The sequence below is a fragment of the Myxine glutinosa genome, chromosome 11 (genome assembly GCF_964187855.1).
Source record: "Myxine glutinosa chromosome 11, kmMyxGlut1.1, whole genome shotgun sequence".
Classification (NCBI taxonomy): domain Eukaryota; kingdom Metazoa; phylum Chordata; class Myxini; order Myxiniformes; family Myxinidae; genus Myxine; species Myxine glutinosa.
The window spans coordinates 116,977,847-116,995,980 of NC_136271.1; the positions used below are offsets into that span (position 1 = coordinate 116,977,847).

Consider the following 18,134-nt stretch of genomic DNA (forward strand, 5'->3'; position numbering starts at 1 on the left):
AACAAGGGTATGCTATAGACCCAATCACCGGGTCTGCAGTCGCGAATCACATATTGTGTGTTTGGGTCGGTGTCATTCACCTACGGATAAGCCATCATACCAGGACGAGGTGACCATGACTTCTTTACCAAGGTTTCTGTGAAACTAATATCACCGTCGCCACCAATTGATTTATTTATCAAGCAGACTCGATGGTGAAACGGCTCGAATCCGACCCAAGCCGAGTCATACAAACAACTTTTAAAATGGTATATAACACTGGACAACAAAGATTTTGCTACTGGGGTTGAAACATGTGTTCTCGACTAAATTGAGTACGCCGATTCTGAATCTGAAGTCAGCACGTCAGGATTTTGAGTTGTACATATGGTCCAATTACAGTAGCTTGCCGTGGTGGGTGATTTTGTGATGAATGAATGAATGATCGTTTTAAGGCCATTTTTCCCCGCTAGAACGGGGGTTAGCCTCATAAATTATTTTTTTTTGGTATTTTCTGTTTCAATTACAGCAATACAACTGTTGTAGAATATTATTTCTCATAAAATGAGCTTCAGAATGCACTTTAAATTATTTAAAATGGATGAAAACTGACCAAGCTATGAATTTTTAAGTAAAATTTTCCACGCGGCATTACAATTTTGCGTGTTGCTTCCGTGCTGAGAGTAGTTAATAACAACAACACACAACAACATGCATTTTAAAGGCCATTTTCCCTGCTGGAGCGGGGGTTAGCCTTGCGGTCCCCATGACAATCTTCTCCATTTTGCCCTATTTTCTGCATCTCTCCTTATTAATCCCCTTGCCCGCATTTCTTCTTCCACCATCTTTAGCCAAGTCTTTCTCGGTCTTCCCCGTCCTCTACTTCCTTCTACATTCATTTCCATCACTTCTCAACCAGTGACTTTCATGCTTCCTCAACACATGACCAAACAATCTCAACCTGTTCCTCCTCACAGCATCAATCACAGGCTCTATTCCCATCATCTTTCGCAATTCATCATTTGTCTTCCTCTCTCTCAACGATACTCCGCACATCCACCGAACCATTCGCATTTCCACCCTTTCCAACCTTCGTTGCTGCTCTACGTTCATTACCCATGTCTCGCTCCCATAAATCATAACACTTCTCACACATGCAGCATACACCTTTCCCTTCAGCTTCAACGACACTCCCCTCCTCATCAGCACGCCACTCAGTTCCCGAAACTTCTTCCATGCACATCTCACTCGAGCAACCGTTGCCGAGTCTGATCCACCTTCTCCATTCAGCATGTCGCCGAGGTAGCAAAATGTTTTCACACCTTCCAGCTTCACGCCGTCTCCAAGATCCAACTCAACATTTCCTCCATCTGCAGCTCCCTCTGTGCACACCTTACATTTGAATGTAGCTGCCACACTGGTTAATGACCCTCTCAGACCACTACATTTTTGATGAACCCACTCAGCGCACATTGTACATTGAATGGAGTTCACTCCGACACCCTTCCTACACACAGCACAGGGCCACCAGAGTAGTTAATAACTTGATACTAAAATGTTTAAATGCAATGTATATATTTTAAGAATGTATCAAGTTTGGAATTCATATCATGCTAATAGTATCTATATATTTTCAGGTTAAAACCGAATATATTTTTCTGTATATTTTCAGGTTCGGCATATGTTACTGCACGGATCATGAATAGGTGAGGCTGTGTGAAACACCCTGATAACTTTTGTTTTATCTGTGGGAAATACACTCCACGTAGCCAGCGCAAGAACCTTACCAAGAGGGTGAAAGCTGCTTACAAGTAATATATTGAATGTAAAGTTGGAGACCAAGACAAGAGCTGGGCACCTCATGTTTGCTGCACCGTGTGTAACTCGGGGCTTACCAAGTGGTTCAGTGGTAAAAGGCAGGGAATGCCTTTTGTTGTGCCAATATGGCGTGAGCCAACGAATCACGACTGACTGCTACTTTTGTATGACAAATATTGCTGGTTTCTCAACGAAAAAGTCGTCAAAAATTGTATATCCAGACTACGTCTGCTCTGAAGCCGGTCCCCCATGACTTGGAGTCTCCTGTGCCAGTTCCACCAGAAGCTGCTGCAGATGAAAGCAATGACAACTGACGATGCCGTGGGTAATATGGATGAACTGTACGAACCTGAGTCTGAATAAAAGAAGCCAAACTTGATAAATAAAGAAGAACTAGAATATAAGACCCGTCGCTTCACTGACGGAAATACTAATCTTTGCTGTGATGGGTAATCTATGGGGGAAGAAAAAAAAAGGATTCAGAGAAGATCCTGCTCTCCATGCAGGCATAACCAACACCACGTTGGCATTTGCAGTTTTGACAGGGTGTCCAGGGAACCCATAAAAAAAAATTAAAAAAATTTGGGGGATCACAAACACTCGCGGGAGTTACCCGAATCGACCGTAGTTGGATTTATTGAAATCCGTTGATCCATTCTCAAGTTGTAACACGACAAACAGACAGACACGGCTCCTTTTATTGAAATAGATTAAACGATCTGGTGAGAGACCTGTCATTGTTGCGCAGGCATGATGGGCTTTAATGGGCTCCTCCTGCGTTGAAGTTCCTTGTAAGAATGCAAGGGAAGTCGTATTAAAATGCACACTCAGCAGGATATATAGATTGCAGTAGATCTGCGAGAGGCAAGGTATATAGATTGCAGTAGATCTGCAGGAGGCAGGCCATATAGATTGCAGTAGATCTGCAGGAGGCAGGGGTATATAGATTGCACTAGATCTGCTAGACAGCTAGAGGCAGGGTATATAGATTGCACCAGCTCTGCTAGAGGCAGGGTATATAGATTGCACTAGATCTGCTAGAGGCAGGGTATATAGATTGCACCGCTCTGCTTGAGGCAGGGTATATAGATTGCAGTAGATCTGCTAGAGGCAGGGTATATAGGTTGCAGTAGATCTGTTAAAAGACATGCGCGGACATGAAACCAATTATTTAATGAATATTTAACAATGTAAGCTTATTAAGCTTGTCGTGCTATCTCGTAATAAATTAATTATAACTATCGTTTATACCAGATACAAGTTAGAGTATGTTGTAACACAGGTGGTGGTGGTGGTTGAGCAGAGCAGGTGACCGGGTCTACAACCACTCAAACGAATACACTCTCTGTCGATCTACTCACTCTTTGCTCTTCTCGTTGTCCGGATCCAGCAGAGTGTACGAAAGGTTCTGAACAACGGTGTCGGTCCCGATGGTCGGGCCGAGCACGTCCACCACGCTGTCCCCGAGCAAGGCCAGCTTCTCCAGGTTACGGTTTCGCGCCAAAGGTCGCAGCAGGGCCACGGCGGCAGCGGCGTGGCTCCGAAGCGCGTCCAAGCTCCCATCTCCAGACACAAAGCCCCGACCGACGACCTCAATGGCGAGCGAGAAGTCGCGTACGAAGGCCCCGCAGCGTCGGACGAGGAACGCCGCGGCTTGCAGACAGTGTCCGACGTTCTCCCCGTCGTCCCCATTATTGTCACGGTCATCCTCGCGGCCTTTCTCCTCGTTACCCCTGTTAACATCGCCGACCCTCTCCGACCTGGTCGCGGGGCCGGCGAGGCGGAGGTGGAGCCGAGGCCAAAGAGACGGATGGAAGAGACAAGCCCGCCATCGGCTGCACACGGACGAGGCGGCGAGGCGGTCCCGCCCGGGGAGGAAGGCCAAGACGTGCACGATGATCTCCCAGGGCAGTGCGGCCGGGTCTACCTGCTGTCGACACAGCGAGAGCGCCATTTCGCACCGCTCCCTCGATCGGTCGGCCGGCAGCCTCGCTCTCTAGCCGGCTTGCCGGCCGCCTGGCGCCACAACACTCCCTCGCCTCAGCCTGTAAACAACCAGCATGGCCGGTTTGGACCCAACCATTCGGGCACTTGTCCATGCGATCCGTAAATGTCTCCTCCACGTTCCTCGTTAATACTTAATCCGCCGATATTCGTAATGTGATGATAAAAACAATCAAATTATAAAAGCAAATGTTTTATTTTCCCAGAGTTCTTTTCCTCAGTAATACATGCTAATGTAAATGGTATGTCTCGTCCCCTCTCAGAATGGTACGTTCCACCGAGTCCTCGACCCCCCACCCCAAAGTGGCCTTTCCCACACATGTTCAGGTTTCGTTTTTGTAATTCTCGGGAACAGTTCGTCACAAAGTCTATCAGGACTTTCGTCGGTTCGATCATCCGCTGAACGTCTACAAACGGTGCAGCAAATGATAATATCCATAATAATACCGTGTGGGACCCATTAATTCATCCCATAACGGATTTTTCCCCCGGTTTCCTGTAAACACGGTCGGGTTTGCAAGAGAAACAATTTCCTGTTGATGCCCTCATCAGGTTTAACTGCTTCAGGGTAATGGCGCTCCATTTGCGTTTGTTAACCTGAGGCGTCAGGTTGACACGTCACCTGTATCGTGTGCTCTGACGTCACGACCCCAAGCTGAGCATGCGCGACAATGACCTGTAATTGTTCAAAGCAAAACACATTCCGTGTTGCACTTGCAGTACCTGGTAAAGGTGAACATTTTTGTTTGGAATATCTTGCTACCTTTGTGGATTTTGCGTGTATATTTAATTTAATTTATTATTTCGCAGGTACGTCATTGAGAACGTACAAATAATGTAGTAAATTAGGATGTATAAATTACACCTGTGCAGTATTGCTAAAAGGTGAACTGAATCACAATCGAGTGGCTCGAAAAGTAATTGGAACGGCATTTGGTGGAGAGCATACCTCCGCCAGGTTACGTTTTGTATCGTACCGATAAGCCGGATCTGGATTCGGACCTGAACCAAAACCTAATCACGGGTGATGAAGGTTGTGGTGAAGTTTCATTTAAATCGTGTATGCAGTTTCAGAGAAAAGAGCAAATACCTACTTTGAGGGGGAGGGGGCAACATGCCCATTGCCCTCCCCTCCCCCACCCCCAAACCCACTGCCTTAGACCCCTTTTTTTTTTAAGGCTGGCAGCAAACGTTGGTACATTATTGCTGATGAACGGAACGTTGTGGTCAAGTTTCATCGAAATCGTGTGTGTAGTTTCAGAGAAGAAACCAAATACCTATTTTGGGGGGTCAAACCTGGACCCACTTTGACCTCCCTAGACATTGATTTTCTTCGTGCGGTGAACACACTTTGGTACATCATGGATGATGAAGGTTGTGGTGAAGTTTCATCAAAACTGTGTGTGTAGTTTCGGAATACCTATTAGGGTGGGGGGGGGGGGCAACGCCCCTCCCCAGTAAATCCCCTTAGGGCACGAGTTTTAGCTCACCTGGAACGAAGTTCAGGGGAGCTTATGCGATGGCGCGTCGTCCATTCGTCCGTCAGTCCGTAAACACTTGCAAATTCTTCTCCGAAACCGCTGATGGGATTGCGACCAAATTTGGCACAAATGATATTTGTTGTGTTGTGACTAAAGTTTGTTCACGGCATTAAAATAATCGGGGTATAAGGGGGTCTACCGGGGGTCAAAGTGGGTCCAGGTATGACTCCCCAAAAAAGGAATTTTCTTTTTCCTCTGAAACTACACACACTATTTCGATGAAACTTCACCACAACCTTCATCACCCATAATGTACCGAAGTTTGTTCACCGCACGAAAAAAATCAAGGTCCAAGGAGGTCTATGGAGGGTCAAAGTGGGTCCAGGTTTGACCCCCCAAAATATATATTTGCTCCCTTCTCCGAAACCGCTGATGGGATTGCGACCAAATTTGGCACAAATTATATTTGTTGTGTTGTGACTAAAGTTTGTTCACGGCATTAAAATAATCGGGGTCTAAGGGGGTCTACCGGGGGTCAAAGTGGGTCCAGGTATGACTTCCCAAAAAAGGAATTTTCTTTTTCCTCTGAAACTACACACACTATTTCGATGAAACTTCACCACAACCTTCACCACCCATAATGTACCGAAGTTTGTTCACCGCACGAAAAAAATCAAGGTCCAAGGAGGTCTATGGAGGGTCAAAGTGGGTCCAGGTTTGACCCCCCAAAATAGATATTTGCGTCCTTCTCCGAAACTACACGCACATTCTCCACCTGATTCTTGAACAAGTACAAAAAGTTTTAATTAAAACAAAAGCCGCGTCGATGTTACACAATGCCTAGATGCAGCTGTGCCTATAACGTCGATGTTATAGGCACAGGACATTCCTATTGATTCGATTACTTGATGTTATTTTTGTGCAAAGTGAAAATATATCTCGGCAATTTCCCGTGTGTGGCGACGAATTTTTAATATATCTCGGCATTTTCCCGTCTGTTATTTCAGGCGGTGTATGACTGACCATGCCGCGATTTAAAATATATATATATATATATATCTCGGCATTTTCCCCTCTGTTATTTCGGGCGGTGTATGACTGAGCATGCCGTGATTTAAACAAAATATATATATCTCGGCATTTTCCCGTCTGTTATTTCGGGCGGTGTATGACTGAGCATGCCGCGATTTAAAAAAAATATATCTCAATGGACTTGAAGTTACAGGCCTTTGAGAATTCATTTCGTTCTATAAAGGGCAACTTTCATCGGATTTTCTTCCCGTTTTTTTTCAACCGAGTCTAAAACTATGTTAGCGACTGTGAAAAATGAAATGATATATCGAATTTGATTTGAAATAAAACTGTGTGAGAGAGGAAGACACCACGGGCCTACAAAACAGGCCTCAAACCTATGCGAGTTAATAAAATGGTGGATATTTGTTTATATGAAGCCTCTCCCACAATGGGTGGAGCTATGGTTCCCAGAATGGGTGGAGCTTTGAGGTTTTGTCTTCTCTGCAAGAAGAACAAGAAGAACAAGAACAACAGCAGAGGGCACTCTATGACCAGCGTCTTGCGACGCGGCTAAAAACTACCTTCTCATATCCACAACGAATGGAGAAAATGTCCCTCAAAATCCAACATGGCGAATGGCATTTACCCACCATTCAACATACTCAACAATTCTTGAGAGAAAAGGCCTTTTATTTATTTATTTTCCCAAACACTGAAGTGCAAGACTTTCAAAAGCAAAGAACTCGCCTCCTCCATGCATTAAATTCCAAAATTAGATGGCGGGAAAACCCAAAATGAGAAACATGAGGAAAACACCAAAACCACAGAGGCGACACGAAATGCTCCACTCATTTGACATGTCACTTAACATGATCTTATTCCAACATTGTTCTATGCAAGATATATCCCCAAGATCGCCCTCAAACTCCGACATTGCCCTATGAGCTCTCCACTTGCTGCAGACATCAGGCCACGGCATAAGGAAGACCTGAAAATGGCCTGATAGTGGAGGCCCAAGATGGGAAAATGGAATGACTGCCGATGATCATCGATAATCTACAGATCCCCAGGGATAGGAGCGAGATCCCATCTCTGGAACTGTGTTTAGATTTTCTCCATCTCAGATCTGTGGCGGTCAACGTTCCAGAGCTGAGGGAGGACTTCAACATTATCCTCCTCATCGGGAGAAACTGACCGGAATTCTCTAGGTCAGAGAATCTCGCAATGGGCCGAGAGGAACCCATGGGCCCAGCGCATGGACCTTGGTTGGACCATCTCTGACCCGGTCTGCATGAGCGTGGCAGAAGGTAAAGCTCACACCTTGGTTAACCGCCACAACCATCTCACACGCTTCCAGCATGGGAGTGAAAATGTCCAGGATGCAAGTGGATCGACTCAGGGTTCATGAGAGGATCGTGGAGGTCGGGAGATCGCGCATGAACCCTCAAGGCCAGAATATGTCAGCAGATTCAGAAGGGGGTGCCATAACATAACATAGCAACCGCCACAATGGGCGGGCCAAGGGATAAATCCTCTTCTTCTTCTTCTTCTTTTGTAGTTCTTCTTCTTCGATCGATGCAACACAATGCTGCAAGGAGTATCATTCGCTGGGGTGCGCTTGTTCTGCTGATGTAATACTTACACCCCCTATACGTCAGAGCAGGAATTTGTAATTTGATCAGGATGCCGGCGATAGCTCGCCTACTCTTTGCGAAGGACACTGTGGGATCCTTAACATCCATAACTAATGTGTTACCCAGTTTCACGTCCATCATTGACGCGCACACACATTGATGCCTCACCCAGTACAAGGCCTTATATCTTCTCCGTAAGATCCATCACAAATCCTTTTCTGTAAGTAAGCTAAGAAGGTATGGGTAGAGACGGAGGGTAGAGGCTTAAGGGTCTCACGTTCAGTTGTAATTATTTCGGTCTTCCATGAGCCTCGACCCTTGTAAAATAAATAAATAAAATCTTGAACAAATTCCAAATTCCCACCCTGAATACCACAGGGAAGGCAAAGGCAAACCACCAAGTGCCAATATGTCATCCTTGTCATTCATGAACTCAGTAGTTCCACGAGTAACTAACTAGTCTAGTGGTGTCCGGAAGTCAAGACGTAGAGCTTATACTTGGAATGAAAAAGATTTTTGCATTTTGGTTCTGGAATTTCCAGTCGTCACCGATCGAAGCACCAGGCAATTCGTTACCGCAAGTCGAGTCGTTCAGCCTGAAAACATCGATAAAGCTGCAATTTGTCACCAGCTATAAAGTCGCAGCAATGGCACACGTGACGAACAACGGGTTGGTTGGAATCACCGATCTCTACAACCACTGGATAGCGCATCGCCCACTGAACGTAACACACAAGTGACGCTGCCGCACACACAGGTCGGCCACCTTAACCACTCGCATCGTCTGCGGACGCGTCAGGAGTCAGGGAGTGAACAACACGTAATTTGCATGCGATTCCCAACTAAGCTCGCTGCTTTCCTTCAGATCTGGACTTTATATCAAATCCCTTATACTATAGTTTCAAATTGTATTCTCGTAATAGAGGCCTACATCAACATGAACTTGTTTAATCATCAAAAAAATGTCCCCCACTACACCAAGTCCCAATCGTTTGCTTCCTTCTTCAAAACAAAACAATGCTATTAATGTTGCAGCATTTTGCAGCCGAGATCAGTAATGGCATCCACTAACAGTTCTTATTGAATGGTAATTTGTTTTCTTTGCTGAATAAAAGTAATTTAAAAAAGGTAATTACTTTCCTGTGATTTATTTCCATTCTTATTTCTTGTCAGAAGTAAACCCTTTTTCAGTAGTAAATGGGGGGGGGGGGGGGGGGTGGCATGAAGGAATCTTTAAAATCATTTAAGGAATACATGTACTGTTATGGCAATAAAAGGCAATATGTATGGCAAAAAGTACAGTTGTGGCAATGAAAGGCAATTTGTAAGGCAAAAAGTACAGTTGTGGCAATGAAAGGCAATTTGTAAGGCAAAAAGTACAGTTGTGGCAATGAAAGGCAATTTGTAAGGCAAAAAGTACAGTTGTGGCAATGAAAGGCAATATGTAAGGCAAAAAGTACAGTTGTGGCAATGAAAGGCAATATGTAAGGCAAAAAGTACAGTTGTGGCAATGAAAGGCAATTTGTAAGGCAAAAAGTACAGTTGTGGCAATGAAAGGCAATATGTAAGGCAAAAAGTACAGTTGTGGCAATGAAAGGCAATATGTAAGGCAAAAAGTACAGTTGTGGCAATGAAAGGCAATATGTAAGGCAAAAAGTACAGTTGTGGCAATGAAAGGCAATTTGTAAGGCAAAAAGTACAGTTGTGGCAATGAAAGGCAATATGTAAGGCAAAAAGTACAGTTGTGGCAATGAAAGGCAATATGTAAGGCAAAAAGTACAGTTGTGGCAATGAAAGGCAATATGTAAGGCAAAAAGTACAGTTGTGGCAATGAAAGGCAATTTGTAAGGCAAAAAGTACAGTTGTGGCAATGAAAGGCAATTTGTAAGGCAAAAAGTACAGTTGTGGCAATGAAAGGCAATATGTAAGGCAAAAAGTACAGTTGTGGCAATGAAAGGCAATTTGTAAGGCAAAAAGTACAGTTGTGGCAATGAAAGGCAATATGTAAGGCAAAAAGTACAGTTGTGGCAATGAAAGGCAATTTGTAAGGCAAAAAGTACAGTTGTGGCAATGAAAGGCAATATGTAAGGCAAAAAGTACAGTTGTGGCAATGAAAGGCAATATGTAAGGCAAAAAGTACAGTTGTGGCAATGAAAGGCAATATGTAAGGCAAAAAGTACAGTTGTGGCAATGAAAGGCAATATGTAAGGCAAAAAGTACAGTTGTGGCAATGAAAGGCAATATGTAAGGCAAAAAGTACAGTTGTGGCAATGAAAGGCAATTTGTAAGGCAAAAAGTACAGTTGTGGCAATGAAAGGCAATATGTAAGGCAAAAAGTACAGTTGTGGCAATAAAAGGCAATATGTAAGGCAAAAAGTACAGTTGTGGCAATGAAAGGCAATATGTAAGGCAAAAAGTACAGTTGTGGCAATGAAAGGCAATTTGTAAGGCAAAAAGTACAGTTGTGGCAATGAAAGGCAATATGTAAGGCAAAAAGTACAGTTGTGGCAATGAAAGGCAATATGTAAGGCAAAAAGTACAGTTGTGGCAATGAAAGGCAATATGTAAGGCAAAAAGTACAGTTGTGGCAATGAAAGGCAATTTGTAAGGCAAAAAGTACAGTTGTGGCAATGAAAGGCAATTTGTAAGGCAAAAAGTACAGTTGTGGCAATGAAAGGCAATTTGTAATTGATTGTCCTTTGGCAACGTTGCTATTTAAAGGAGTACAATTGTACTGGTACAATGAGTTATCAACTGAGGCTATTCTCATTACAGCGACTTGCCACAGGGGGACTCAAGTTGCATTTAATATGCCTACATTTGCTGTGGGTCTTTGACTTGCAAGCTTTTGCTTTGCATTGACAAAGTCAACAGATGTAGTGATTTAGATAAAATATCTAAAAAGTTATCGTGTACGTCCATCCATGGTAATAGGATGCGGGTAGTTTCCTTGTTCATGAAAGCTGCTAATAGTTCGAACTACTCATGCCTAAATAAGCTGAGCTTTGACAATTGTTTGCGTAGTTTGGGTCCTGTTATCTTCTCGGTGAAGCACTTGGCAAGGTGATGCATCCGGATCTTGATGTAACATGCTGCAATGCACTTGATAAGCACAAAAACGTGATTGTGGTCTGGCGGACAGTCGAACATGTGATCGTTCAGCTGTGCAAACAAACATTGAGATCCGACATCATGCAGAACAGCCGTCGATAGGGCAGATGCAATCCCTTCGGACCGAGGTAGAGCACCGTCTGTTGTACGGAGCAGTCTCTGGAGGCATCGCTCAGTAGATTTGCACACCTTCACCACATCAGAAGATTTGATAAGGCCACCCCGATTCTTTCTCTTCAAGAGGCGTCCACCAGCATCCATCCGTCTATTGCTTGAGCTCCGAGTCCAGACTCTTCAAAGCCAATGTGACTAGATCTAGAGTCTAGACTCTAGATCTAGTCACATTGTCATTTGTGTAAAACTGTAATCAGATCTAGATCTGATTACAGTTTTACACCGTAATTTTGTGCATTTTATTTACAGATTTTTATTCTTCACTTACAATTAAGTAATAATTCATACTTAGCTCCACACAAATCTGTGGTTTTGCAAGCTATTTGTTTTAACGTAGCCTAACTAAAAGTTAGATTGTAATGTAAATCTAAAATATAGAACTTTTTTACACAGCAACTAACAAGGGAATCTACACATGGGTCTGTACAAACATCTAACTCGTTCATGTGTTGCACGCTATTAACTCTAAACAGTCTCATTTACAGTGTAGCGGTTACCGCTGGATGCACACAATCGCCTTGCACCGGCCAGAACACGGCCAGACGCGCCTCTCCCGGGCATGCCCGGACTCACTGTTCCCGGGCACGCCCGAACCTCCCGGGCACGCCCGGTCTTGTCTTTCCCGGGCATGCCCGCTCTCGCCTTTCCAGGGCTCGCCCAGAGCGTCCGGGCATGCCCGCTATCGCCTTTCCAGGGCTCGCCCAGAGCGTCCGGGCATGCCCGCTCTCGCCTTTCCAGTGCTCGTCCAGAGCGCCCGGGCACGCCCAGCCTCGACTTGCCAGGCCGCAGCCAAACACGCCCGGGCAGGTCCAGACTCGCCTTTCCAAGGCTCGCCCTTGACACCCGGGCATGCCCGGTATAGCTTTTGCCGGGCAAACTTCCCGACATAAATGTGTATATATATTGCTGCCCGATAAACGGGCTTTTGTCAGAATACCTGAGCTGTTTTGTTTCAATAAAGCAACTTGGACGAATTCCGTCTTTGGTCGCGTCAATTCTTTCGACTCGCGTTGGAGCGCAGCTCCTTCACTGGTGACCTACCGACATGGACACGGTAGTGACTCTTAAACTGCCTACCTTCTGGGAGGCTCACGCGGCTGTTTGGTTCGCCCAGGCGGACTCCCAGTTCTCCCTGCGAGGCATCACCGCGGACAACACCCGCTTCCACCACGTCGTGGCAGCGCTCGGTTCCGCCACCGCGGCCCGTGCCCTGAGCCTCCTCGAGCACCCGCCGGCTGCCGACAAGTATGACGCGCTGAAGACGCTCCTCCTCGACGCTTTCGCCCTCTCACCGGCTGCACGCGCACGGCGCCTGCTCGACCTGCCCGAGCTCGGTGACACGCGCCCGTCCGAGCGCATGGACTATATGCTGTCGTTGCTCGGTGAGCACTCTCTGGATTTTCTGTTCCGCGAGTTGTTCCTTCACCAGCTGCCTCACCCGGTACGCCTCGCCCTGGCTGGCACGTCGATCACCGATCCCCGCGCCCTCGCCAGGGAAGCCGATAAGATCTCCTCGGCGGGCCAACACATCGGCGCGGCTACCTGGAGCCTGCCGCCGTCCGAGGCGACGCCCACGACGCCCGAGCGCCCTGCGCGGTTGGAGGCCGAACTGCCGGTGAAACTGGCGGCCGCCACGCCGCACCGACCACTTCCGACACGACGGCCGGGGCCTCCACCTGACCAGGTGTGGTGTTATTACCACGCCAGGTTCGGACACAAGGCTCGGACGTGCCGACCCCCGTGCACTTTCGGCAAGTCGGGAAACGGCCGGGCCGGCGTTCATTCCCAGCCATGAGCGCCGGCCACTCGGGCAACTTGCTTTTTATTCGAGACAAAGCGTCCGGGCGGCGTTTCCTTTGTGACACCGGCGCCCAACTGAGCGTCATACCCGCCTCCGAGCAGGACAGGCGGGATGCCGTTTGCGGCCCCTCTTTGGTCGCTGCTAATGGCTCGGCCATACGCACTTTCGGCCCGCGCAACGTCACCCTCTGCTTCGGCAGCCAGCGCTTTCAGTGGACCTTTGTGACCGCCTGCGTCCCCATGGCTTTGCTGGGCGCCGACTTCCTCTGCGCGCACGGGCTGCTGGTCGACGTCAAACGTCGTCGCCTTGTCAACGCCGAGACCTTCAGCTCCCTGGCGTGCACGATGAGCAGCTCCGCGCAGACCGAACTGGCGTGCGCCCTCCCGACGGCGAACGAGTTCGCTCGCCTGCTTGCGGAATTCCCGGCCCTCACACGGCCGACGTTTTCGGCCGTCGCAGTGCGGCATGGGATCGAGCACCACATACCCACTACGGGCCCGCCGGTCTACGCCAGGGCCCGCCGCCTCGACCAGGCCAAGCTCGCCATGGCAAAAGCCGAGTTCGACGCGTTGGAGCACCTCGGCATCGTGCGGCGCTCCAATAGCGCGTGGGCCTCACCACTGCACATCGTGCCAAAGCCGGGGGGCGGATGGCGCCCGTGTGGCGACTACCGCCGCCTCAATGACGCTACCACCCCCGACAGGTACCCGATCCCGCACATCCAGGACTTTTCCGCCCGTTTGGCGGGGCGGGTCATATTTTCCAAAATTGACCTGATACGGGGATACCACCAGGTACCTGTCCGGGCGGCCGACGTCCCGAAGACGGCCGTCATCACGCCGTTCGGCCTGTTCGAATTTTTGAGGATGCCGTTTGGCCTCAAGAACGCGGCCCAGGCGTTCCAGCGTTTAATGGACGGCGTGCTGCGCGACCTGCCATTTCTTTTCGTCTATCTGGACGACATCCTCGTCGCCAGCACGTCCCGCGCCGAGCACCTCCTCCACCTCCGAACACTGTTCGGTCGCCTCAGCGAGCACGGCTTAATTGTCAACCCGGCCAAATGCCACTTCGGCACGACGACCGTTGACTTTTTGGGCCACCGCATCACCAAGACCAGGGCCGTGCCGCTGCCGACCAAGGTCGAGGCCATCACCACGTTCCCGCGTCCCCGTTCCATCAAGGCCCTACAAGAGTTCCTCGGCATGGTGAATTTTTATCACCGATTCGTGCCCCGCGCTGCTCAGCTCATGCGGCCCCTTTACGAGGCCCTCCGGGGCAAGCCGGCCAAGCATGACATCGTTTGGTCCGCGGCCATGGACGCGGCCTTCGCGAGCGCAAAACGGGCCCTCGCCGACGCAACGCTGCTGGCTCACCCGGTGCTCAACGCGCCCATCGCCCTCACTACGGACGCCTCCAACTACGCGGTGGGCGCCGTCCATGAACAATGGGTGGACGGGGTTTGGCAGCCACTCGCTTTTTTCAGCCGGCAGCTCCGGCCGAACGAGTTAAAATACAGCACGTTTGACCGCGAGCTGCTCGGTCTATTCCTGGCCGTTCGCCATTTCCGACACCTCCTGGAGGGCCGCCCATTCACGGCTTTCGTCGACCACAAGCCGTTGGTCTACGCAATGGCCAAAGTCACGGAGCCGTGGTCGGCCCGCCAGCAGCGCCACCTCTCTGCTGTGTCGGAATTCACCACGGACATCCGGCACGTCGCCGGCAAAGACAACGCTGTGGCCGACTGTCTTTCTCGGGCCAGCGCGAACGCGGTCCACCTCGGCGTGGACTTCGCGCTCATGGCGGCCGACCAGACCACCGACACCGCGGTGCAGGCCCTCCGGGCGGCGGACACGGGCCTCCGCCTGGCCGACATCCCCTTCGCGGGCACCGTCCTGCTCTGCGACGTCTCCCAGGGCCAGCCTCGCCCCATCGTGCCCGTTTCCTGGCAGCGCCACATCTTCGCCTCCATCCACAGCCTTTCTCACCCGGGCCGGAAAGCTTCTCAGAAGCTGGTGTCGGCGCGTTTCGTCTGGCACGGCCTTCGACGGAACGTCCGCGACTGGGCCAACGCCTGCACGGCCTGCCAGCGGGCCAAGGTCCACCGCCACACCCAGGCCCCACTGGCACCTTTCACCGTGCCTGCACGGCGTTTCGACCACGTCCACGTGGACCTGGTGGGTCCCCTGCCCCCATCGCGGGGGTTCACCCACCTGCTCACCATGGTGGACAGGACCACCAGGTGGCCAGAGGCCGTGCCCCTCACCTCCACCACCACCGCCGACGTGGCGCAGGCGTTCATCGCCACCTGGGTCGCGCGCTTCGGCGCACCGGCGGACATCTCGTCCGACCGCGGCCCACAGTTCACGTCCGAACTTTGGGGCGCGGTCGCCCGCTCGTTGGGGGTCACGCTGCACCGCACCACGGTCTACCACCCCCAAGCCAACGGGTTGTGCGAGCGGTTTCACCGTTCCATGAAGGCCGCACTCATGGCCGGCCTTCAGGACGATGGTTGGACCGACCGGCTGCCGTGGGTCCTTTTGGGCCTCCGCACGGCCCCCAAGGAGGACCTCCGGGCGTCCGCCGCCGAGCTCGTCTACGGCCAGCCGCTCCGCGTCCCGGGCGAGTTCGTGCCCGACGCTACCAGTCCCTGGTCCGCCGCACACCAGTGCTCGAGCCTCCAGGAGGCCGCCCGCCGATTTGCCCCCCGTGCCAACGTCCCGCCACGGTGGCCCCCAGTCCTACGTCCCCCCGGCGCTTCGCACAGCGGAGTACGTCTTTGTGCGTCATGACGCGCACCGGGGGCCACTCCGGCCGCCGTACGACGGGCCCTTCCGGGTCCTGCGACGGGGCGACAAGTCCTTTGTCGTCGACGTTGGCGGCCGGTCGGACCGGATCTCTGTGGACCGCCTCAAACCGGCGCACATGGACGTCGACTGACCACCACGGGTGGCCCTTCCTCCGCGGCGAGGCCGCCCCCCGTCCACAGTTCCCCCCGCTCGACCACCCACCACCACGTCGGACCCCTCCCCACGACCCTCCAGGGGTCGCTTCGGCCGGGTCATCCGGACCCCCCTTAAATTGACCCTGCCGGTGCAGGTCGATTCTGGAGGGGCGTGTGTAGCGGTTACCGCTGGATGCACACAATCGCCTTGCACCGGCCAGAACACGGCCAGACGCGCCTCTCCCGGGCATGCCTGGACTCACTGTTCCCGGGCATGCCCGGACTCACTGTTCCCGGGCACGCCCGAACCTCCCGGGCACGCCCGGTCTCGTCTTTCCCGGGCATGCCCGCTCTCGCCTTTCCAGGGCTCGCCCAGAGCATCCGGGCATGCCCGCTATCGCCTTTCCAGGGCTCGCCCAGAGCGTCCGGGCATGCCCGCTATCGCCTTTCCAGGGCTCGCCCAGAGCGTCCGGGCATGCCCGCTATCGCCTTTCCAGGGCTCGCCCAGAGCGTCCGGGCATGCCCGCTCTCGCCTTTCCAGTGCTCGTCCAGAGCGCCCGGGCACGCCCAGCCTCGACTTGCCAGGCCGCAGCCAAACACGCCCGGGCAGGTCCAGACTCGCCTTTCCAAGGCTCGCCCTTGACACCCGGGCATGCCCGGTATAGCTTTTGCCGGGCAAACTTCCCGACATAAATGTGTATATATATTGCTGCCCGATAAACGGGCTTTTGTCAGAATACCTGAGCTGTTTTGTTTCAATAAAGCAACTCGGACGAATTCCGTCTTTGGTCGCGTCAATTCTTTCGACTCGCGTTGGAGCGCAGCTCCAACAGTAACTTTATTATACTTACAGATGAAATGTCGGATTGCAACCCTTGAACTGCCTATTTGTACAGTTGACCGCAGCACATGAAGGCATCTTGAGTCCATTTATAGTAATAACGAATCAAAATTATATATGTATTGGCAGGAGTATTAACGCGAACTTTCTTGGAGAATCAATGCGAGTGGTTAAGATGGCGGCGCTTGGCGTCAGATCGATCAGCCAATGCGCTATCCAGTGGTTGTAGAGATCAGTGGTTGGAATCTAAATTAGCGAGGTATTTATTTATTTATTAGACGTGATTGGACCTGATGCTGTGCAAGGTTTTTGCAATTAATACATTTAGATCCATTTGAATGTGTGCAGATCCTTTTATTTATTTATTTATTTATTTATTATTATATTTATTAGTCCCGCCATGGAGTAATACATTCGATCGTGTCAGTGTGTGTGTGTGTGTGTTCGTGTGTTTGTGAACAAGATATCTGGGAAAGTTCTGAACGGATTTGGATGAAAGTTGGTGGGATGATTGCCCTTGGGATAAGGAAGAATTGATTCGTTTTTGGTGAAGCTCAGGATATTATTCCGGATCCAGGAATTTTTTGAAGGATTTTTTTACCATTGGAAGATAGGGCTCATTTTTTTAAACATTATCTTCTATATATTCTATATTTAACATTGTGATATGAAAATAGTTTTCATATTTGTTGTAAATGTAGTTTAAACTCGTGGTTATGCGTTAGAGCAGTGTATTTTTTTTAGCAGCGTCGTCTTCAATGTTCATTTTTTAAATTTATAATAAAGACATATTCTGTCATTTTAAAACCACCAAAGTGTGTATTAGGTTTCCCCGTTTCATAAAATGTATCGTTTGATACGTATAATGCTTTAAAACTTTTTTTCTTCTTTTTTTTCTTGTTTTTTTTTTTACCTCAAAGAGATATCAACATTTAGCTCAGCGAATGTCAATCGCGGTGTCAGTATTTGATGAACTTATAAAGACTTAGTTCCAGATTTGTCAATGGCTGAGGTATATCAACAAATGAATAAAACAGATTTGGCAAAATTCCAACTTTTTTTTGAAAGATCGCATATTCACCCGGGGTTGTGAGGCTGAAGAAGAAGAAACCTCGCATGGGCTTCCCAGACCAAATAAATAATTCTGGTTCTGGCTCTGCGATTTTCAGGTTTATTACTCCCGCCAGGGAGTAACGCATTCGATCGTGTCCGTCCGTGTGTGTGTGTGTGTTTGTGAACAAGATATCTGGAAAAGTTCTGAACGGATTTGGATGAAAGTTGGTGGGATGATTGACCTTGGGATAAGGAAGAATTGATTAATTTTTGGTGAAGCTCA

General features: G+C 49.6%; 1 protein-coding gene across 2 annotated transcripts in view; it reads right to left on the reverse strand.

Moving 5' to 3' along the window:
• FBXO33 (F-box protein 33) overlaps nucleotides 1-3,895 on the reverse strand; it is a 29,286-nt gene extending 25,391 nt beyond the window's left edge. The window contains exon 1 of one of the 2 annotated variants that reach the window (XM_068131181.2): nucleotides 3,159-3,895. In XM_068131181.2, coding sequence (XP_067987282.1) covers nucleotides 3,159-3,751 — 593 coding nt within the window. In that variant the 5' untranslated portion in view covers nucleotides 3,752-3,895. The remainder of the gene's footprint in view (nucleotides 1-3,158) is intronic. The other variant, XM_068131180.2, reaches the window with a different exon arrangement.
• Nucleotides 3,896-18,134: the final 14,239 nt, after the last annotated feature.